The 23869-nt window shown below is 44.8% G+C and overlaps 1 protein-coding gene across 1 annotated transcript in view; it reads left to right on the forward strand.

The window, feature by feature from the left end:
• Positions 1 to 23609, forward strand: part of ATG7 (autophagy related 7) — a 145839-nt gene extending 122230 nt beyond the window's left edge. Inside the window, exon 18 of the mRNA XM_066613855.1 lies at positions 21196 to 23609. Coding sequence (XP_066469952.1) covers positions 21196 to 21228 — 33 coding nt within the window. The 3' untranslated portion in view covers positions 21229 to 23609. The remainder of the gene's footprint in view (positions 1 to 21195) is intronic.
• The last annotated feature ends 260 nt before the right edge of the window (positions 23610 to 23869 follow it).

Raw genomic sequence — 23869 nt, forward strand, 5'->3', positions numbered from 1 at the left:
TTTTCCAGACTCACAAAGAGAGTCTGGTCCAACAAGAAGCTGACGGAACAAACCAAGATCCAGGTCTACAGAGCTTGCGTCCTGAGTACACTTCTGTACTGCAGCGAGTCATGGTCTCTTCGCTCACAACAGGAGAGGAAACTGAGCGCTTTCCACATGCGCTGCCTCCGACGCATTCTCGGCATCACCTGGCAGGACAAAGTTCCAAACAACACAGTCCTGGAACGTGCTGGAATCCCTAGCATGTATTCACTGCTGAAACAGAGACGCCTGCGTTGGCTTGGTCATGTCGTGAGAATGGATGATGGCCGGATCCCAAAGGATCTCCTCTATGGAGAACTCGTGCAAGGAAAGCGCCCTACAGGTAGACCACAGCTGCGATACAAGGACATCTGCAAGAGGGATCTGAAGGCCTTAGGGATGGACCTCAACAAGTGGGAAACCCTGGCCTCTGAGCGGCCCGCTTGGAGGCAGGCTGTGCAGCATGGCCTTTCCCAGTTTGAAGAGACACTTTGCCAACAGTCTGAGGCTAAGAGGCAAAGAAGGAAGGCCCATAGCAAGGGAGACAGACCAGGGACAGACTGCACTTGCTCCCGGTGTGGAAGGGATTGTCACTCCCGGATTGGCCTTTTCAGCCACACTAGACGCTGTGCCAGAACCACCTTTCAGAGCGCGATACCATAGTCTTTCGAGACTGAAGGTTGCCAATACAATACTGTAAAATGAGCCATCAGGGAACTAAGGACCCATAAACAATAAATACCACATCCAATAAAATATCTAGATATGGAAGGCAGAGGAATTTGGAGGTGGAGTAACATCTCATCTGTATACATCCCAGTAGGCTTTGTGGTGAACAGGGCACGACTAAGAGAGGTACTTACCCAGGGTTGGATTAAGACATTTAGAGGCCATGTGCTCTGAAAAGATTATGGTGCCCCCATATATATGTAATTCAAAATAAAAACAATACTAAATGGTAAAATTAAGGTATGTATCGTATCATCCATGATGATTCATAGGGTTAAAATATATTCACCTCTTCAATACTATAATCATGCATATTTATGATATGTATCATGTGTATGTTGTTGTTCTGTCAAGTTGTGTCTGACTCTTCATGATTCCATGGACCACAGCATGCCAGGCCTCCCCGTCTACCACTGACATCCGGAGTTTATCCAAATTCTTGCTCATTGCCTCCGTGACATTATCTAACCATCTCATCCTCTCATCCTTCTCCTTTTGCCTTGAATTTTCTCCAGCATCAGGATCTTTTCTAAAGAGTCCTTCCTTCTCATGAGATAACCAAAGTATTTAAGCTTCACCTTCAGTATCTGTCCTTCCCATGAACAGACAGGGTTGATTTCTCGTAGGATTGACTGATTTGATCTCCTTGCAGTCCAGTGGACTCTCAAAAGTCTTTTCCAACACAACAATTCGAAAGCATCTGTTCTTTGGCGCTCAGCCCTCCTTATGGTTCAACTCTCACAGCCACACATTACTACTGGGAAAACCATTGTACTATTTAAGAAAAAAAAATCATTTATTTTTTTTTTTGAGGCACCGGGGATGTAGTTTCTCAAAAAAAAATTATTTTTTAAAAAATAGTACAATCTTTAAATTTAGGACCTGAACTATAGTGCAGTTAAATTGTTTTAAATATTGAATGATATTTTAAATTCTTGTATTTTCTTAAGCCATTTGTTGCTTTAAAACAGAATTTATATTGTTGTTGGCAACCTTCAGTTGGCAAACTATAGTGAAAGTAGTTCAGATCTTATTTACAATGTTGGAAATATTCCTAAACATTTCTTAAATTAGTTTTAAAGACAAGGAAACACATTTAGGTGACAGAGGAAGGACACTGTTGGCAACCTTCAGTCCCAAAAGACTATGGTATCGCACTCTGAATGGTGGTTCTGGAACAGCGTCTAGTGTGGCTAAAAAGGCCAATTCGGGAGTGACAATCCCTTCCACACTGGGAGCAAGTGCAGTCTGTCCCTGGTCTGTCTCCCTGGCTATGGGCCTTCCTTCTTTGCCTCTTAGCCTCAGACTGTTGGCCAAGTGTCTCTTCAAACTCACAAAGGCCATGCTGCACAGCCTGCCTCCAAGCGGGCCGCTCAGAGGCCAGGGTTTCCCACTTGTTGAGGTCCACTCCTAAGGCCTTCAGATCCCTCTTGCAGATGTCCTTGTATCGCAGCTGTGGTCTACCTGTAGGGTGCTTTCCTTGCACGAGTTCTCCATAGAGGAGATCCTTTGGGATCCGGCCATCATCCATTCTCACGACATGACCGAGCCAACGCAGGCGTCTCTGTTTCAGCAGTGCATACATGCTAGGGATTCCAGCTCGTTCCAGGACTGTGTTGTTTGGAACTTTGTCCTGCCAGGTGATGCCGAGAATGCGTCGGAGGCAGCGCATGTGGAAAGCGTTCAGTTTCCTCTCCTGTTGTGAGCGAAGAGTCCATGACTCGCTGCAGTACAGAAGTGTACTCAGGACGCAAGCTCTGTAGACCTGGATCTTGGTATGTTCCGTCAGCTTCTTGTTGGACCAGACTCTCTTTGTGAGTCTGGAAAACGTGGTAGCTGCTTTACCGATGCGTTTGTTTAGTTTGGTATCAAGAGAAAGAGTGTCAGAGATCGTTGAGCCAAAGTACACAAAGTCATGGACAACCTCCAGTTCATGCGCAGAGATTGTAATGCAGGGAGGTGAGTCCACATCCTGAACCATGACCTGTGTTTTCTTAAGGCTGATCGTCAATCCAAAATCTTGGCAGGCCTTGCTAAAGCGATCCATGAGCTGCTGGAGATCTTTGGCAGAGTGGGTAGTGAAAGCTGCATCGTCGGCAAAGAGGAAGTCACACAGACATTTCAGCTGGACTTTGGACTTTGCTCTCAGTCTGGAGAGGTTGAAGAGCTTTCCGTCTGATCTGGTCCGGAGATAGATGCCTTCTGTTGCAGTTCCAAAGGCATGCTTCAGCAGGACAGCGAAGAAAATCCCAAACAAGGTTGGTGCAAGAACACAGCCCTGCTTCATGCCGCTTCGGATGTCAAAGGGGTCTGATGTGGAGCCATCGAAGACAACAGTGCCCTTCATGTCCTTGTGGAAGGATCTGATGATGCTGAGGAGCCTGGGTGGACATCCGATCTTGGGGAGAATCTTGAAGAGGCCATCCCTGCTGACCAGGTCGAAGGCCTGGCCACCACTATCAAGAAGATCCCCATAAAAGAGCCATTGTTCATCCTCGGCGATTTCAATGTTAGAGTTGGTGCTGATAACAGTTCATGGCCCACTTGCTTAGGTCAGTTCGGCACTGGGAAGATGAACGAAAATGGCCAACGCCTGCTAGAGTTTTGCTGTCTTCACGGTCTCTGTGTCAGCAACACGTTCTTCAACACAAAGCCCCAACATAGAGTCTCCTGGAGACACCCAAGATCAAAGCACTGGCACCAGCTCGAAATTATATATATATAATTGATAAAATAATTTTGAATTAATATAGGGTTCAGTGATTCTCCCTTCTTTTTCCAGATTTTGTTTTGATTAACTGGGGTGGTTTTTTTGCTTCATGCTCCATGGTAAATTGGCACTGGAAAAAACTCTGTGGTGCTTCCCCTTCCCTTGATGCCCCCCTTCCCTTGATGCCAAAATAAGCATGTGCTTATTTTGTGTAATGGTTAATCCTGGGCTGTGCTTACTGCAAGCTGCAAAGAACCTAGCAGTAAACAAGTCCTGAGCTCAGTAAGCTGATGAAGAGGACCGGAAAATGGAAAGAGAAACCACAACAGTGGGGACATGCAAGTCATGTAGTAAAACTATAGCTTCTGAGTTGCAAGAAGTAGTGATTCCAGTTCACTCTGTGTTGGTTATACTTCACCTGGAGTACTGTGTCCAGTTCTGGGCCCCACACTTTAGAAAAGATGTAACCAAAATAGGAGCAGGTTCAAAAAAAAGCAGTGAGGATTACACAGGCCAACACACATTTTGATTCCTTAAATGTTACACCAATTCCTACGTATATTTGGGGTGCTGATTCAAAAAATGGCATCCATTTTGCCCTATCACGTCTAGTTTTCGAGACATGGCATAGCCTCTTTAGTGAATGGTTCAAGCATCTTCCTCATGAGGAAGCCTACACCATGGCTTCCTCATGAGGAGGCTGCTTGAACCATTCACTAATGAAGCTATACTATATCTCCAAAGCTAGACGTGATAGGGCAAAACGGATGCCATTTTTTGAATCAGCACCCCAAATTCATATCAAACCACCATAAAGTTTGGGAAAAACCTTTTTGACCGTCAGTTTTATAGGCCTGTGTTATCAGAGGACTAGAGAACAAGCCTATGAGGAAAGGCTAAGGAAACTTAATATGTTTAGCATGGCTGAGAGGGGATACGATAGTGCTCTTCAAATATCTGAAGGACAGTTATATGCTTTTGGGCACAATCCTAACCAGGTCTACTCAGAAGTCAGTCCTATTTTGTTCAATGCCTTACTTTCAGGAAAGTGTGGTCAGGATTGCAGCCTGTGTGTGTGTGTGTGTGTGTGTGTGTGTGTTGACACAAACAAATCATTCTTATAGATGAATTTTCAGCAGAAGTATGTCTTTCTGTCCTACAGATTAGAAAACATTGTTCTGAACGCTGAGTTCCTTATTTTTCTAACTGTTCAAAATACATTAAGACAGAATTGAGGACATCTATGAAAAATGGAGCCAGGAATGTTACTAGTGCTACATATCTGCTGGTTGTATTAAGATGTTTATAGAGAAAATTTGTTTTGCAGATTTGTGCCATAATCCATTTCAGGAACACACTGAAGATCTTTGCAGTCCTATATTCAAATTACAGAGAGTAGCTTCTCACACTATCATTCACACTGGGATTAGTATGCTCTTTCTCTAGTCCCTGTTGATCCCATAAAATGAACATAATTGCATTTGTATAATGGCTTTAAAAGATCAAAGTAGATTCCATATGGGGAGAGTGTTGAGAGCCGAAACAAGCTGTTTGGCTTGTAAGCAGTTGGAAGCCTTTAAGGTACTGACTCACATCTGCAGCATATTCAGCAATGCTGACTGCTCTGCAGCATGTTATAATATGTAATAACTGTGTTGCTGAAGAAATCATTGGTGTGTTGGTGCTCTGGTGAGCTGAAAAGTGTCAACTTCTTTAAATGCCAGTTTTTTTAACATGTAAGTTAAGCTCCTTAGAATTGTTTAGTGTTTTGTAGCCATATTTGACATGGTGATCAAAAGTGGACACTTATTTTGTTCTGCAGTGAAATACATAGCAGACTTGGTTAAGTAATTTTACAGCCTGATCCTTTCATCATTTACCTGGAAATCAATCTCTCTGACTTCAGTGAGACTTCTTTCAAAATAATTATGGACAGGATTGCAGGCTTGTATGTTTCAATCTGTCACTCAAGATACTACTTCTGCAGTAAGATTATGTTTCGTTTTCCTCTACAGTCGAGCTAAAACACAGCTCTTTTCCTTCTCTGTCACTCACATACTGGTCCTGGTTCTTGTGTTGAGTTGACAAGATTTTCCCTCTTCTCAATTTTCTGTTCAGAGTTCTGTTGCTCATCTGATTTTTCCTATCTTTAGATATGCCCGTGTTTACCTCCAGTTTGTTTCATTTAACTAGATTCCAATCTCATGCTTTGTCCAGTTACAACTGCTCCTTGTTTCTTTCCTCCAGGGTTGGGAACTTGACTCGGATGACTTGGACTCAAGTCACAAAAATTCGTGTTTTTCTCTGACTCGCTGACTTACGAGTCATGTGCGAAGAAGACTCAGAAAAATACTCGAGTCAAGGGCCCCCTGATTTGCCACTTGTCCCCACACATGCTGACTCGAGTCTGCCTGTGTCTGGGTGTGCTCGCTTATTGTTTTCACAGTGTGAAAAACATCATGGGGCTCACAAACTGGGTGAGCAGCAGGGAGGTTCCAGCCAGGAGGCAGGGAAAGGTTAATGTTTGCTTTTGCATTGGGGGGGGGGAGGCAGAAGGTGGGACTGGGCTCTCTTTTCCTTTGATGATCATTGGACAAAGGAAGGGCAGTCTGGTATTTTCTTTGACTGAGGTAGGGAAGGAGGAGGCGCCAAGGGCGTCCTTGCCTTATAATTGGCTGAGGAAGGCTGCTGTGAGCTCTGTTGTTACTTGAGTGAAGGAAGCCTCATTGAATGACTGGCTGCAGTGGGAATATTTCTGAGTAGAGCTGCTAAGGTTTGGCTCGTCCTGGTTAGCCTCACAACTGCTGCTTGTGACCCTCTTCCCTCTTGCTGCTTCTGTCCCCACTCTGTCACAGTCCTTCCTGCCCTGTTTACAGAGGGGCAGGGACAGCAGGGAAGTGTTTAAAGTGAACTGCAACACGTGCACACACCCTGGCAGCAGCCCCATTTCCCTCTGCGGAGCCACAACAGGCTTTTTAAAGGGGGAGGCAACTCAACTCAAGTTCTGTTGAGTCATGAAGGAGTAACTTGGCAAGTGACCCCATATTCGAGTTGAGTTGCAGGAGCGGAGACTCTAGACGCGACTCAAATTGTGCCGCGCTGGGTTTTCCCATCCCTGCTTCCCTCTGTGTCTCTCTTCCTTGATTTCATAATTTGTTCCTACTCGGCTTCTTTACTGCTCCCATACTCTTAGTGTAAAACTTTGGTTTTGTGCTCTTTTCTCTCAGCATCTCCTTTTGACTCTTAATCATCAAACCAGTGGTTCTCAAACTGTTTGGTCTCTGGCATCTTTTACACTTTAAAACAGAGATCTTCAACCTTTTTCATCTCATGGCACACTGGCAAGGCACTAGGATGGTCAAGGCACACCATTGGTTTTTGACAATTGACAAGGCACACTGTGCTGACAATGGGGGACTCACATCCCCCAATGGCCTTATTAATAAATGACCCTTTCCCAAATTCTCACAGCACACCTGGGGACCATTTGTGGCACATCGATGTGCCATGGGACAGTGGTTGAAAATGGCTGCTCTAAAAGGAATCTCAGGGAGCCCTGCCAGCACATGCACAGGGTCTCAGGGAGCCCTGGATCACCAGCACATGCGTAGAGTTGTACAGTACCTAGTCCAACACCAAATACTGGCAACGAGTCAGAACAGAAGGGGAATGAGGAAGGAGAGCCATGAATAGAGGAGAGGGAAGGGACGGATGTGCAAACTGGGCAAGGGCAGATGGCGGTCACTTATATTGAGCTCGTTGAGCCCCTCAGTGGGTTTTAGGGATCCTGGGAGCATACTTTAAGAAACACTGCACTTGACAGTAATAATGGTTTTTGCTTAGAGCAGGGGTGTCCATACCCTGGCCCAGCCACTTGCGGCCCTCGAGGACTCCCAATCTGGTCCGCAGGGAGCCCCCAGTCTCCAATGAGCCTATGGCCCTCTGGAGACTTGCTGGATCCCATGCTGGTCTGGCACAACTGCTCTCAGCATGAGGGCGAATGTTCAACCTACTGCGTGAGCTGTAGGACAAGGGTTCCCTCCACTGCTTACTGTTTCATGTCTGTGATGCAGCAGCAGCAGTGAAGGAAAAGCCAGCCTTGCTTTCTGCAAGGCCTTTTATAGGCCTTGAGCTATTGCAAGGCCTTCATTTGTTCATATAAGTTCCATCACAAATATATTCATTTATGTAAATTTATTCAAATTTGAAATGTAAATTAATTTGTTTTTCCCAGCCCCCGGCACAGTGTCAGAGAGATGATGTATACCCTCCTGCCAAAAAGTTTGGACACCCCTGGCTTACAGTAACACACCACTGTACAGTTTTGTTCCTTGTTGACCACATAACCTCTGGTAATTAAAAAAAGCAGGAACTAAACTTTGACATTCTTTCTGACCTTCTTTCTTTTAAGCCAGAAAAGCTACAAAGTTCCGCAGTCTGCTTTCATCTAGCATGGATGCTTTCTGGATGAGTAAGCATTAGATTTGAATCTCTTCACTAAATGAGCTTTGAACACGCAAAGAATGTACATGGATGTGATTAGATGAGTAGCGGGAAGAGCTGTAAATGCAGCATTTATTGCATATAGTAAGGAAGAGTGGTGTTCATAAGTTGAGACAAACCATTTGTGCATATTTCTTTAAGTGCCAGATTATGCCAGTAGGGTGCAACTCATTTTTGAGGGTTTAGGCACAGCAGCAAAAATTTACTTGTACAAAAAATGGTATGTAACCAGAAAGAGTCCATTGTGGTTCATCAAGTTAATGTTGTGTTTGATGTGATTGTTATATCTAAAAATATTGTGAATAGGAGAAGAGGGAGAAGAAAGATATAATTGGATGCCATCAGTATTTAGGTAAAAGTTAATACCTGCTTTTTACTGTTGCAGAGAGACAGTCATACAAGTGATTACAGGTATAACCTAAGTATCCACAGATTTTTCTCTGTCAAAGCTGATGAGAAGGGCCCTTTAAATTAAAGGAAAACAGTTTAATAATGCCAGAGAGGGCAACTGGCTGACAGTCCGTCAATCATTCTCTGCAGGCTTCACTCCTCCCTTCCCCCTGAGCACATGAAAGAAGGCTAAATGGCAGCGATTATCACCTTCTCCATTCTTTCCCCCTTGCTGGGGCCCCTGGTGAAGGGAGGGATTGAAGCCTAAGCTCCTGGAGAGAGACTGATTGACTCTATGTGCACTACAAAGGTCAGCAAGGTTGTTTTTAAATCACCAGGGCAAAGAGACTTTGTTTTTTTAAATTGATTTGCTGTAGTGCGTTTTTTGTCATCCACCTGAGTTCTTGGAATGGAACCCTCTCAAATAATGAGACTCAACCTGTACATGGTGAAAAGTCAGCACCCAAAAATAGGACTCTCAGTGACATAAGTAAAGGAATGCAGAAAGGGACATTGCCAGTGGTAGAAAAATGTGTGGATAGCGAGGCCTGGAACCAAGAAATGCCAAAATACTGAAACCAAGATTATAAAGAAAGGTAAGGGCAAAGGGGATGGCTGAAGAATCAAAGGTGGTTGAGAGCAGAAGATAGGGAGACACTAGAGATTTTAGTGACAGCAGTTAGTGGACTTTAAGGGCTGAAAACTAGGTTATGAAAAAAGGGAGAGGATCCAGTGAGCAGGAGTAGGTAACATGTTCCAGAAGTTACGAAAAGAAAGAGAGCCGAAAAATGGGTGCTAGAGCAGAAGGCTGAAGAGAGGGTATTTTGCAAGTGCAGAAGCAAGCTCTGTCTGGTCAGTTAGAAAATACCAAATAAAAGAAGATTAAAATTGCAAGAGAAAGAACGGCTGAGAAGAAAGTGCTGAGGAAGAGAGAAGATTTGTAAGCTCAGAAAGTGAATCTGTGTGAGAGAGAGAGAAACGGAGGGGGTTCAGAAACCAGGAAAAAAGCATTGTAAATGAGTTCAAGTTTTGGAGTGAAATGTTAGGCACAAAACTAATGGAATGGAGTAGGTGTAAAGAGGGGAATAAAGAGAACTAAAGGCAGAAAAAAAATTATGGGCAAGAAGCAATGAAGATAGCAGGGAAAGAAAATTGGATTGCTTAGCCCAGGGGTTAAGCATCCTTGGGCATCAGGGTGCAGGTCTCTTGTTGTCTTGTGTGCTCCCTGGGGCTTCTGGTGGGCTACTGTGAGATACAGGAAGCTGAACTAGATGGGCCTATGGCCTGATCCAGCAGGGCTGTTCTTATGGGTCTCCTAACCTTTTAGTACCAGGGCCACTTCATATATTTTACACATTTTCGTAGGTCAAAAAGTATCAGTTTTATGAATGAGTGAAATGTAAATGTGTACTGACTTGGACTGCTTATCCTGACTGTGCCTCTCTGTATCCCTGACTTCTGGACCGTTTGACTGACTACTCCTCTGCCTGCTCCTTTTACCAATACATGCTTCTGCAACAAACAAGCCTGTGTCTGCTTCTTTGGCTCTGTTTGGGATTGCCTGCTTCTTTTGCTATCTCCCTACACTCCTGTGCCACTCTGCTATCCAGAAAGCAAGGGCTATCCTCCCCTGCTGCCCTGACAGTACCTGAGATAAGAGTGTCAGAAAAAACTGCATAATTGATATATTGGAAGTTCTGCAAAGAGTTCAGCATAGCCCCAAATGCTAGCGTTTTCTTCAAGGCAAGCGGTGCATAAAGTCTTTATACCAAATGCTCTCCACTTGTGGAAATGGCTAGTGTGACTTTACTGTATATTCCATCTAGTTTTCCTTTACCCAGCCTGAATGATGAGATGTATCTGGCTATTATATAGATTATATAGGTACAGTTTTGCATTCCATTAGTCTGATCCAGCAAGGCAATTCCTGTGCTCTTATGGTGAAAGCCTGTACTACTGATGAAATTAAGTTAGAGAGATCTGGATTATAGAAAATGGATGTGGACACCCTAGATTTGATAACATCTGAGGTTCAAAGAATAGGGTGTTATTTTACGCATGTAACCTTTGCATTTCTTTGTACAAATTTGCTATGGTGTTCTTACATTTGAGGTTAGAGTTTCCTTCTCTTAGATGAGCTGCCTTCCCAGGCTGACGAGTCCCATCTACCCGGAAGCTCATCTAAGAGAAGGAAACTCTGACCTCAAACCTCCACTGCCTTGTGGCTACATTCATTATGGAAGAGGCTTCAGGAGTCAACCTCGAGGCAAAATCAGGAGCCAGAGTCCCTGAGGCAGTTCACAGCTGTACACAGTCACACCCTGGCAACTCCTGCCACTGGAACCAACCGTATTGGCTTCTGCCTTTCCATTGGACCATTCCAGTGACGTGGAGAGGGGGGATTTGCTGCATGGGTAACAGCCTATCCTTCATACCTTCTTTACCCAGGCTTCACGCACTGGAGAGGACACTCCAACTTCGCCATACGGCGTCGGCACAACATGGGAAGCAGCAGTTTACCGGTTATAAGTCTTCGCTCGATTGCCGTAGAGCGTGACGCTAGGGGCTGCTTCCGACGGTGGGAGAGATCATTGCATCTCACTGGGCAGCTACCGCCCGCCTTAAGCTGGGCAATCCCCAGCCAGTAAGGTGTTGCCTCGCCACGGTCCATTAACCTCACGGGGTGCATGGGGTTTAGGGTGAAAACCGACAAGCGGATCGACAACTCTGCACCATGCAACAGAAAACAGAAAACTCCTGCCCTAAAGCTGGGCACCTGGAACATAAGGACAATGACACCTGGCTTCTCTGATGACCTGCAAGAAATAGACGATGCACGCAAAACAGCTGTCATTGACATGGAGCTGAGCAGACTGTAGATGGACATCGTCACCCTTCAAGAGACGAGGCTGCCAGATTCAAGATCTGTCAAGGAGAGAAATTTCTCATTTTTCTGGCAGGGAAAACCACCAAACGAAACCAGGGAACATGGTGTTGGCTTTGCGGTCAGAAATACTCTGCTGGAATTCATCATCCCACCTACTGTGGGAAGTGAAAGAATTTTGTCCCTGCAGCTCCAGTCATCAGCAGGACCTGTCACTCTCATCAGTGCTTATGCACCGACTCTGTCATCTCCAGCAGAAGCCAAAGACAAATTCTATGATGACCTGGCCACCACTATCAAGAAGATCCCCGTAAAAGAGCCATTGTTCATCCTCGGCGATTTCCATGTTAGAGTTGGTGCTGATAACAGTTCATGGCCCACTTGCTTAGGTCAGTTCAGCACTGGGAAGATGAATGAAAATGGCCAACGCCTGCTAGAGTTTTGCTGTCATCACGGACTCTGTGTCAGCAACATGTTCTTCAACACAAAGCCCCAACATAGAGTCTCTTGGAGACATCCAAGATCAAAGCACTGGCACCAGCTCGACCTGATTCTCACCAGACGCTCCACCCTTCCCAGCATCAAGATCACACGCAGTTATCAGGGTGTTGCCTGCGACACTGACCACTCCCTGGTGTGCAGCAGAGTAAAACTGCAAAGAAAGCGACTATCACACGAAAAAGGAAGGAAGACCTCGCATTAATACCAGCAAGACCCGGAATCAGAGAAAAGTGGAGGAATTTGCACGAGCGCTTGAGGAATCTCTTCCAGGCCCGGCCGACGGAAACGCATCCAACAGATGGGAACATTTCAAGAATGCCGTTTACAACACCGCCTTGTCCATATTCGGCAAGAAGACCAACAAGTCGGCAGACTGGTTTGAAGCCCACTCTGAGGAGTTGACACCAGTCTTTGAGGAAAAGAGGAGAGCTCAAGCAGCATACAAGGCCTGTCCCAGTGAGCGCAACCTGCAGGTTCTCCGAGCTGCTCGCAGCAAAGTCCAGCAGACTGCCAGGAGATGTGCTAACAACTACTGGCTCCAGCTCTGTTCCCAGATACAGATAGCAGCTGACATGGGCAACATCAAGGGGATGTATGATGGTATCAAGCAGGCCCTAGGTCCAACACAGAAGAAAATTGCCCCTCTGAAGTCTGCCACAGGCGAGGTCATCCAGGATCGGGTGCAGCAGATGGAACGCTGGGTGCAGCACTACTCTGAGCTATGTTCCAGAGAAAATGTAGTCACTGAAGAAGCGCTGAACAACATTGAGTGCCTTCCTGTGCTGGAGGAGCTTGACAGTGAACCACCCCTAGAAAAACTTCACGTGGCCCTGGACTCCCTTGCCGTTGGCAAGGCACCTGGAACAGATAGCATCCCTGCTGAAGTCCTAAAGTGCTGCAAAGAGATCATCGTCACTGAGCTGCATGAAATCCTCTGTCTCTGCTGGAGAGAAGGTGGAGTACCTCAAGACATGAGGGATGCAAACATCATCACGCTGTACAAGAACAAAGGCGACAGGGGTGACTGCAACAACTACCGTGGCATCTCTCTCCTTAGCGTAGTAGGAAAGCTGTTTGCCCGGGTTGCACTAAAGAGGCTCCAGGTACTTGCAGAGAGCGTCTATCCAGAATCGCAGTGCGGATTCCGAGCCAACAGGTCCACCACTGATATGGTATTCTCCCTTAGACAACTGCAGGAGAAATGCAGGGAACAACAACAGCCATTCTTTATAGCCTTCATAGATCTCATGAAGGCTTTTGACCTGGTCAGCAGGGACGGCCTCTTCAAGATTCTCCCCAAGATCGGATGTCCACCCAGGCTCCTCAGCATCATCAGATCCTTCCACAAGGACATGAAGGGCACTGTTGTCTTCGATGGCTCCACATCAGACCCCTTTGACATCTGAAGCGGAGTGAAGCAGGGCTGTGTTCTTGTGCAGGCCTTGTTTGGGATTTTCTTCGCTGTCCTGCTGAAGCATGCCTTTGGAACTGCAACAGAAGGCATCTATCTCCAGACCAGATCAGACGGAAAGCTCTTCAACCTCTCCAGACTGAGAGCAAAGTCCAAAGTCCAGCTGAAATGTCTGCGTGACTTCCTCTTTGCCGACGATGCAGCTTTCACTACCCACTCTGCCAAAGATCTCCAGCAGCTCATGGATCATTTTAGCAAGGCCTGCCAAGATTTTGGACTGACAATCAGCCTTAAGAAAACACAGGTCATGGTTCAGGATGTGGACTCACCTCCCTGCATCACAATCTCTGCGCATGAACTGGAGGTTGTCCATGACTTTGTGTACCTTGGCTCAACGATCTCTGACACTCTTTCGATACTGAGCTAAACAAACGCATCGGTAAAGCAGCTACCATGCTTTCCAGACTCACAAAGAGAGTCTGGTCCAACAAGAAGCTGACGGAACATACCAAGATCCAGGTCTACAGAGCTTGCGTCCTGAGTACACTTCTGTACTGCAGCAAGTCATGGACTCTTTGCTCACAACAGGAGAGGAAACTGAATGCTTTCCACATGTGCTGCCTCCGACACATCCTCGGCATCACCTGGCAGGACAAAGTTCCAAACAACACAGTCCTGGAACGAGCTGGAATCCCTAGCATGTATGCACTGCTGAAACAGAGACGCCTGCATTGGCTCGGTCATGTCGTGAGAATGGATGATGGCTGGATCCCAAAGGATCTCCTCTATGGAGAACTCGTGCAATGAAAGTGCCTTACAGGTAGACCACAGCTGCGATACAAGGACATCTGCAAGAGGGATCTGAAGGCCTTAGGGATGGACTTCAACAAGTGGGAAACCCTGGCCTCTGAGCGGCCCGCTTGGAGGCAGGCTGTGCAGCATGGCCTTTCCCAGTTTGAAGAGACACTTGGCCAACAGTCTGAGGCTAAGATGCAAAGAAGGAAGGCCCGTCGCCAGGGAGACACACCAGGAACAGACTGCACTTGCTCCCAGTGTGGAAGGGATTGTCACTCCCGAATTGGCCTTTTCAGCCACACTAGATGCTGTGCCAGAACCACCATTCGGAGCGCGATACCATAGTCTTTCGAGACTGAAGGTTGCCTACTACTACTCTTACATTTGACTTCATTGATCCTTGTCTGTCTTTCCACTTCCCTTTTAGTAATTTTTTTCACATACATTTGTTGCAGGAAGGAGGTGAAAAGCCATTATTGTTCCACACAAAAACATTAAGTTCACCTAAAATTGTTTTGCAGCAGTGAATGAGCAGGAAAGGAGAGAAAACAATGCTTTTCTCCCCACTCCTTCCTGTTGTACAAGAAAATTCTTCTACTTTCATAAAACATGAATAGAAATATGCCTATAACGTTGCATGGATGTAACATGAAGAATCTCAAAGCAATATTTCAAAAGCCCACTATTAAAATATTTAAAAATGAGAGTAGCATTCAAATTCAGTGGTTGCATAGCTTTTAAGAAGTAGATTTAAAACCTATTCTATCCTCCTCTTTCTGCTGGTGCAGCTGCCGCCAAAAAACAGGTGCACAATATCCTGCTGGGATTGTGAGGCGACGGGGGCATGGAGGCTGCCCACAAAGGGGATAGAATCCAGCGTGCATCATCTTCCACTGCCACCATATCCACCCGTTCCTTCAACCTCCCCACCCACCCGCCCGCATTCCACCCTTTCCCCATCCAGTTTTGCCCCTTATGAATTCTTTTCAACACTGTCTTGAATTATAGTCAATCTTTGGCATATGCGAATTCACTACCTGTGGATTTGCATATCCACAAGGAGCTACATTGAGGCCACCCCGTGCCATTTGCAAGTGGGTCTCACTAACGGAGATTACTGCTGGCTCTGGAAAGTCTTTGCTTGCACCGAGCTTTTTGAAGTGAATGGGAAAAGCCTCCAAGGCTTTTCAAAGCACTCCACACCAATTTCGGGCATTGTTTAGAATATCCTTGCATTCTAGAATGTTTAGACTTCTAGCTGTTTAGAATGTGCCTGCATTGAATGCAGCAGGGATTGGTGCAGAGGCTTTCCCTGACCCTTCAAAGCGTTCCATGTCAATTGCGAGTGCCATTTTGAATGTCCCTGATACATTCAGGAAGTTCCTTGTGTAGCAGGGACATTTGTAATGGCATCTGTGAGTAACACAGAGTGCTTTCAATTCAGCAGCAGGTAAGTCAGTCTCCCACCTCTCTAAATCCCCAGTATGGAACCCCATTGATCCCACAGGAAATCAGGTGTACCACAAACTCACAACTGCTTGGATTTGCAAGAATAACCCTAACGGGTAGTGGGAATTGACTGTATTTTTTGGAAGCTATTGTAATGTAGAACTTTAAAAAGCGATATTTTTATTACAGAGTTTAATTTCAGCATCTTATAACAGAACTTTATATTTCATCAGTTTATTATATTTTAACAGTTGAATATATTTAATTTATTTAAACAACTAACAGTTCCAATCCTATCCTTCCTCCCACTGCTTCTACCAAGGAGGCTTGAGAAGTAGGGCAAGGTTCTGATTGCTCTTTTGGCTATGCCATGGTCTCCTATGGGTCTGCTTGGACCTGAGCCAGCTCTTTAGAGCAAGTCCAAGGAGACAGAGGGGACATGCTGGCTGCTGTCAGAGGGGCGAAAGCATCCAGCACAAGTTTCCCTTGCCCAGTATCATCCCCCATCCCGTTCCACTCTCCTCCTCCCTATTCTGTCTTCCTGCCAACCTGCCTGGGTTAGCATACCTTTCCCAAATATGCTCCCACACTGAGGGCTGATGCCAGACCTCCTCTGGCATTCTGCCAGTGTGGGGCTTCAGAGTGGTTTTTATGACTGCTGTAAGGCAGGATTTGCTGCCAGAACACTTGTTGCAGCAGCTGAGAATTTTGGGCTGCAAGGCAATTTAAAATGCGCACAGTCCTGAATGCTGACACTGGTGTGTATCTGTGTATGCAGTCAGTGCAGCAGTTGGGTCATCCCTTTGCATACACCTTTTTGGCTCCAATAGTAGTTTTGACTGTAGTAGTATTGTAGTAGTTTTGTAGTATTGACTGGTGGAAATGCTGAATAGGTTTCAGTATCAGATGAGCTTATACTTATATAACAAATAATATAGCACGGTGAATCCAGTTTTATTGATGCCAGTATCAATCTCCAATTGATGAAAGTGAGGAAGTAAAACATTCAGCAGGAGTAGCCTTCCCTTCTGACTCCTTTACCGCATTTCCATCTGCTCTGAGCGTGGGACGATGGAGGCCAGAATGTGAAACCAGATCAGAGTGAAACACCTGGACTGTTGTGGTTCTTGAAAGATAGAACCTTCTTTCAATTGTAAAAATCCCTACGGGGATTTAAATAGCCTGCCTATGTAAACCACCTTGAATAAAGTCTTGAATAAAGACCAAGAAAGGCGGTATATAAATATCTGTACTATTATTATTATTATTTCCGGCTGTGTGTGTTCCATGAGGTAGATCATTGAAGTACATCATGAGGAAACCCAGTCCTCATCCAGCTAGCCTAGAATGAGGTAACAGTGAAGTGATTTCAACCAGGCATTTATGTGCAAGAGCTTTTTTCCACTTCCAAAAAATTCTCCAGCGCAACTGACGCAATTGTTGAATTGCTATCAAACCATGGTACTGTTGTAATATCTTGGACACCCCTCTTATGCATATGCTCTGGTCATGTTCAGAAGTACTTTGGGGGTGGGGAGAAGTTATTTACTTCAGTGATGTTGTTCTGCAACAATCACTTCACATTTGCTGATACCTATGAACTATTTCCCCTTATCACGGAAGTTAACAGTGGGACTCTTTGTGCCCTTTTGGTAGCTAAAAGATTGATATTGCAAAATTGGAAAGATAAGTGCCCCCTACTATTGGTCAATGGATTGAAGACCTTTTGACTTTATTGACTTTTGAGCGAGTGGCTTACAGATGGCAAGGATAAATGGATATGCACTGCTCAAAACAATAAAGGGAACACTTAAACAACACATTCGAGATCTGAATGAACGAAATATTCCTATTAAATACTTTGTTCCTGACATAGTTGAATGTGCTGACAACAAAATCACACAACAATCATCAATGGAAATCACATTTATTAACCCATGGAGGTCTGGGTTTGGTGTCATACTCAAAATTGAAGTGGAAAAACACAATACAGGCTGATCCAACTTCGATGTAATGTCCATACAGCAAATCAAAATGAGGCTCAGTAGTGTGTGTGGCCTCCACGTGCCTGTATGACCTCCCTACAATACCTGGGCATGCTCCTGATGAGGTGGCGGATAGTCTCCTGAGGGATCGCCTCCCAGACCTGGACTAAAGCATCTGCCAACTCCTGGACAGTCTGTGGTGCAACGTGGTGCTGGTGGATGGAGCAAGACATGATGTCCCAGATGTGCTCAATTGGATTCAGGTCTGGGGAACGGGCGGGCCAGTCCATAGCATCAATGCCTTCATCTTGCAGGAACTGCTGACACACTCCAGCCACATGAGGTCTAGCATTGTCCTGCATTAGGAGGAACCCAGGGCCAACCGCACCAGCATATGGTCTCACAAGGGGTCTGAGGATCTCATCTCGGTACCTAATGGCAGTCAGGCTACCTCTGGCGAGCACATGGAGGGCTGTGCGGCCCCCCAAAGAAATGCCACCCCACACCATTACTGACCCACTGCCAAATCGGTCATGCTGGAGGATGTTGCAGGCAGCAGAACGTTCTCCCTGCCGTCTCCAGACTGTCACGTCTCTCACATGTGCTCAGTGTGAACCTGCTTTCATCTGTGAAGAGCACAGGGCACCAGTGGCGAGGTTGCCAATCTTGGTGTTCTCTGGCAAATGCCAAACGTCCTGCACGGTGTTGGGCTGTCAGCACAACCCCCACCTGTGGACGTTGGGCCCTCATAACACCCTCATGGAGTCTGTTTCTGACCGTTTGAGCAGACACATGCACATTTGTGGCCTGCTGGAGGTCATTTTGCAGGGCTCTGGCAGTGCTCCTCCTGTTCCTCCTGGTACGAAGGCGGAGGTAGCAGTCCTGATGCTGGGTTGTTACCCTCCTACGGCCTCCTCCACGTCTCCTGGTGTACTGGCCTGTCTCCTGGTAGCACCTCCATGCTCTGGACACTACACTGACAGACACAGCAAACCTTCTTGCCACAGCTCGCATTGATGTGCCATCCTGGATGAGCTGCACTACCTGAGCCACTTGTGTGGGTTACAGACTCCGCCTCATGCTGCCATTAGAGTGACAGCACTGCCAGCATTCAAAGGTCACCCAAACATCAGCCAGAAAGCATAGGGACTGCGAAGTGGTCTGTGGTCACCACCCGCAGAACCACTCCTTTGTTGGGGGTGTCTTGTTACTTGCCTATGATTTCCACCTGTTGTCTACTCCATTTGTGCAACAGCACGTGAACTTAATTGTCAATCGGTGTGGCTTCCTAGGTGGACAGTTTGATTTCACAGAAGTGTGATTGACTTGGAGTGACATTGTGTTGTTTAAGTGTTCCCTTTATTGTTTTGAGCAGTGTATTTGTGGATTTTTGGAAGCCTTTCCTAGACACATACATACTGTATAGTGTGTGAAATACACAATACTATAAATCACTTAACTATCTTTATTGCCTTTTTTCCTTCTCCCTTTTTTGTTTTATTTTGTTTGGAAAAAGCAGAAACATCTTGGTTTCTCCTCGTAGTGATACTGATAGTGGTATTGCTCTTTGTTTGCAGTCATTTGTTCTGTTTCTATTGTGTATTTAAATGGATTTTTTTCTTTTACCAAAATGAAAAATTAAACAAAAATTACTTTCCAAACAAAACAGATATGAAATACCTTTTAATTTCTATGTCTTACTGAAGAAATGAGTTCACACTATCCAAACAGCTTGGGGAAGCCATCCCTGTTTGTGTCTGTGCTGAAATAGGAAAGATCTATTTGGCAGAGTTCTGAATGTGACAGTGTTTCCTAGTCAAGCCGCTTGCTTGCGATCCCTATTTTTTGGCAATATTCCTTTGTGCTCGTTATCTTTTCATACTATAAAGAACAGAGGACTGGTTTTCAAATTCTGTCAAGTATTGCTTAAAGTGGATATAAATTTACCGCTGATTATCTCCAATGAGATCTTGGGTTCTGTGAGGCCTCCCTGTGGGGGGAGGGGAGGGCCCGCCTGGCCTTTCCGAGGGGGACCCCCTTGTGGAGGCCTCAGAACAGTTCACCAGAAGAAGGGGGGCTTATGTCACCCGGTTCCCCCTCTTTGGGTTGGCAGCATTTGCCAGTCAGGAGCAGGGGCTGCTAGCAGCAGATCCTCCTGCCTGCTCTCCTGACTCCCAACTGCCTTGTCATCCCTGGCCTCCAGGTTTATGTAGGGCAGACCCCTCCCTTTTGGCCCCGCCCCTTCCCTCACAGGGATGGTACAAAAAGGGCCTGTCTCTGGGACTGCCCTCCCCTGGGATTACCACAACTCCCCCCCTTCCTCTCTCTGTTTCCCTCCCACCTCCTCTCACCTGGAGCTGCCAGGGTTGCTCCTGAGATGCCGGGAAGGCTGTTGCCTCTGCTCTGGTCTCTGCCTTTGGGGGCTGGACTGGCCCTGCCCACCTGGGTCCTGTAGCTCTGCAGACAACTCAGGGAGGTCCAGCTGTGGGTTCCTGGTGTCACAGCCAGGTGCCCTGCCCGGCATGGCAGGCCCCGGCTGGTTGGGCGAGGGAGTGCTCCCCTTCCCCCCAAGGCGGAGGAGGGGCGGTTGCCCAGCAGCCGAATGGCCTGCATCCTGTCTCCCTCCTCCAAGGCAGGGGGGCGAAGCGGGGGCTTCGGCACGCAGTGTTCCTCTGCTGTGCCTTGCCGCCCACAGGAGTGCCCAGGCAGCAGCCTATGGGGAGGTGGCCCCATGTTCCACCGGCTTCCTCCCTGATCCTCTGGCCCAGAAGCCTTCTCCCTGGGTAAGTTGGGGGCTTGTGGGAGGAGGGAAACCCCGACAGGTTCTATTTCAAAATAATTTGTTCATATTTATTTTCTGTGTCCTTGACCATGAATTTGAGTCTGCCGCTCTTTATTTGTGATGGCCATATCTTGGTCCTGATGAATGTTTCCCATTTTGTCAACTAACTGTTCCTTCTGACAATTTCATTACCATTTTGCATGAGACTTTAGAAAACCCATGGATCAAGTTGTATCTGGTCTCATTCTTGTACTGTATACCATACTCTTATGTCACATGCTTTCTATACTTGTGGAGTGATGATGGTTTTAATTAATGAAATGCAGCCCTCCATTCTGTTTTATTGTTATAGTCATTTTTATGTTTTATTGTTTTAAATTTATAAATCTGTACTGGTCTTTTATCCTGTAAGCCACCATGAGTGCACGAGAAAGACAGGATATAAATTATTTAAATTCATTGATATATTTACCTTTATTGGCATATGAGACGTACAAACAAACAAAAAAGGTTACATACACATTACACCCATTATTACACCCATAGGTTGAAGTTCAGAAGGTCAAAAAGATAGATTTTTTTTTTATGCTTAACAGAGGTATCGTCATGAATTAGTATTATCCAAGTTAATAACTCTTGCAACACTGGACTTACATACATTAGTTTATACCAACTGATTAAATGGAGGGAGAGCTCTGCAGCACTGTATTACCAGTTTTATAAAAGTTGCTAATTGAGTAATCTGCAATTCATCAATTCCTTTAAATAAATAATAAAATAAATTTGGGGAGGATAGTTTTGTGGCAGTCACTGCCTTCTCTCCAATGTGATGTTTAGCAGGAAAAGTTTGCCCATGCTCAAAACTCTGACTTTGGCTTCTGCTTCTCCATAATTTGAAGAAGACCAGACCAATTCTGTCTTTTCTTTAGCAAGTATAAAAATGGAAATTTTAAATTAATATTTTCAGCATTAAATTGAAACAAACATTATTGTAAAAATAAGATACCAAATGACATTTTTCCTATTTTGTTACAGATCTGGGACATAAGCGATGATGAAACACTCTGAAAGCCCAGTTAATGAAGTTGAAGATGACCTACTTTAGTTTCTGTTGGTGTTGTCTTATCAGTCACTTGACAAGTTTAACAATTGTGTAATACTCTGTTGCAAATATAAACAAATATAATCCACATCTCTGATCAGGATGGACAGTTTTGCTATTTTAATAAGCAATGTGATCATGAGTGAAACTCTTTATTGTAGTTTATGATCTCTTTCCTGTAAGACTGTCAGATTCTATGTTTTTTCAGCTTCTAAATACAGCTTATATTTTAAGTGTATCTTAAGTAAACTTCTTTGTTTCATTTTCTACTCGTTTGAATACTGGTTTAGAGGGATATGTTATGTACAAATTATGACCTTTTGAAACACTTTAAGGAGTTGCGGTCACTGTGTAATTGTTACCAAGTGGGTCAATCAGAAGTTAGCAGCATTATTATTTACAAAACCAAATAAGTTTAACATGCTTAGTATATCAATGAGACATTATAACAGGATAGCCCTCTAGCTATTCTGTGAGTCACCTCGCTCTTATTGGTGCGGATTTCTTTACAAAACTTTTTAGGGCCTTTAAAGAGTGGAGGTGGAATTTTACCACAGTTGACGTCAATGATGAAATATGATTGACTCCATGTTGCCAAACTTTGACTCTCCCTCGGATACTGAGAAAGTAATGGCTGGAGTCTCTGGTGCGGTGGTAGTGTGTTTGCAAATTGGTTCCCATCTGGTCAGCAGCTTCCTAACTCTAGAGACTGACTGGTAATATAAACCTGGCCTATTGCAAGTGCTGGTCTGTGTTTGGAAGGGAATGGCTTGGTCCTTGTATGTCATTCTCAATTTCCCTATAATCAGCAGCGCAAATCTCCCATTCTTGAAACACTTGGTAAAATATTTTCATATGCCTGGATCCATAGCTGTGCCAGTAGTTCTGTGTGTCAAAAGGAGCTCTGGAGTTGGTTTTCTGAAACAGCAGCTCCCCCTGCTTCCAGCCCCATGGCAAGCCTTGTGAAATTTGGGTAGTTTCAAAAGTAGTTTGTGATACACCATGAAGAAAGAGAGAAAAATTCAAAAATTCCAAAGGACGCTCTCAAACTCTTGAGAGCCATAAAGTAGCTTTTTTGATCTGGGTATTATTTCAAAATCATACCCAGGGATCCGGTTTCTGAAATGTTAATTCTTAAAGAGTTCTGTGGAGCAGTAAAGGGATACAGCATCTCTATTTCCAATTTTAGTGCATATTTTAAGGACATTTATTTACTATTTACAATATTTTCTACCATTCCCTCCAGTGCATAACATATGAAATAGCCGAGCAAAAGGTTCAGATCAGCATGTGAAATATTTTGTGTCCTTCATTGTGCCAAAGTTTGACATACAGAAATTGGATCATTTTCTTAACCTGGGTGTAAGTTGCACTCACAGATCTGAATTGAGGCTCAGAGAGAGTTCCAATCATGGCAAATTACTTTAACATTCAAACAATTCAATTTTAATGATGCTTGTAGTTCAACTAGCAAAATACGTATATGGTTTTGTTTCTGTTACGATGACAAATCTGCTGATTTTAATTTTACCTTTGCTACCTTGTAGTTACTATGGAGGAGCGCTATCCAGTGAATCTGACTAATCTAAATTATATTTCAGTAGGCTAAATGACCAAAATCTTTTCTTGTAATTAAAGTACTCTATGCTTGGGGAAGAAGCATGCAGTCAGAGATGGTTAACACTACCATGGTGCCTGGTTGCAACAGCAGGAATGGAAAGTGTAGTTCCCATTCGCATGCAAGGGCAATCTTTTAATTTAAACTAATGAAATGAATTGCGTAATAGCCTTTAGGCTCCCTTTGCCAAAGAAATTCAGTTCCTCTGATGACAGATTGGAACATGCACTGGGAAAAATTAGTACTCTGCAGCTTGCACTGAGTCACCAGCATAGACGTCATTCGTAGATAGTGAAACAGGAAACTGTTTTGAAATTTTACCACCTTGATTAGCTGAGAGTCAAAAACAGACTGGTGTGTCTCAGGGTTATTCTCCCATGAGTCTCCTATCTTCATACGTGGAATGATCAAGATTGAATTGGTCAACTATTGGTGTTTTTTCATAGAGCTATATAGCTAGATATGTCATTTTCTGCACAGGGTAATATGATGTTTCCTTGCTTAGAGTTGTATAAGGCTGAGGTTGCTTCCTGTACATATGCTTTCCAGATGTCTGTGCTATGCAGAAGTGCTCCAGTGTGACTTGGAAAACCTTCTGTTGTTTAACTTTTATTGTTTTTTCCTCTCCACTGACAAACCAGAACGGCACTCTTGCTAGCTAACTTGCTTACTTCTAAAATAATTTTCTTTTTGTACAATGTTTAAAGCGCTTAATTAAAGGGGACATCATGGAAGCTTTTATTCAAATGAATGAAACATATTAAAAGAACTTCCAAGCACTTTTATTCAATGCCTTGTATACACAGGGCAGACTCTTGGCATCTCCTTCTCATCTGCTGTTGTAGCTCTATACTGGAGGAAGTTGAAATTTGAGCTTGGGGAAGGAATGGGTGTGGGTTGCATTTGTTTTTTGCTGACGCGCCTTCCTAAGTCTAAAGAGAGGATAAAACTCCTCTTGAAAATGGACCATTGTCTCAGCCCTTAAGACG

The sequence above is a fragment of the Tiliqua scincoides genome, chromosome 2, assembly GCF_035046505.1.
Source record: "Tiliqua scincoides isolate rTilSci1 chromosome 2, rTilSci1.hap2, whole genome shotgun sequence".
In the NCBI taxonomy this organism is placed as follows: domain Eukaryota; kingdom Metazoa; phylum Chordata; class Lepidosauria; order Squamata; family Scincidae; genus Tiliqua; species Tiliqua scincoides.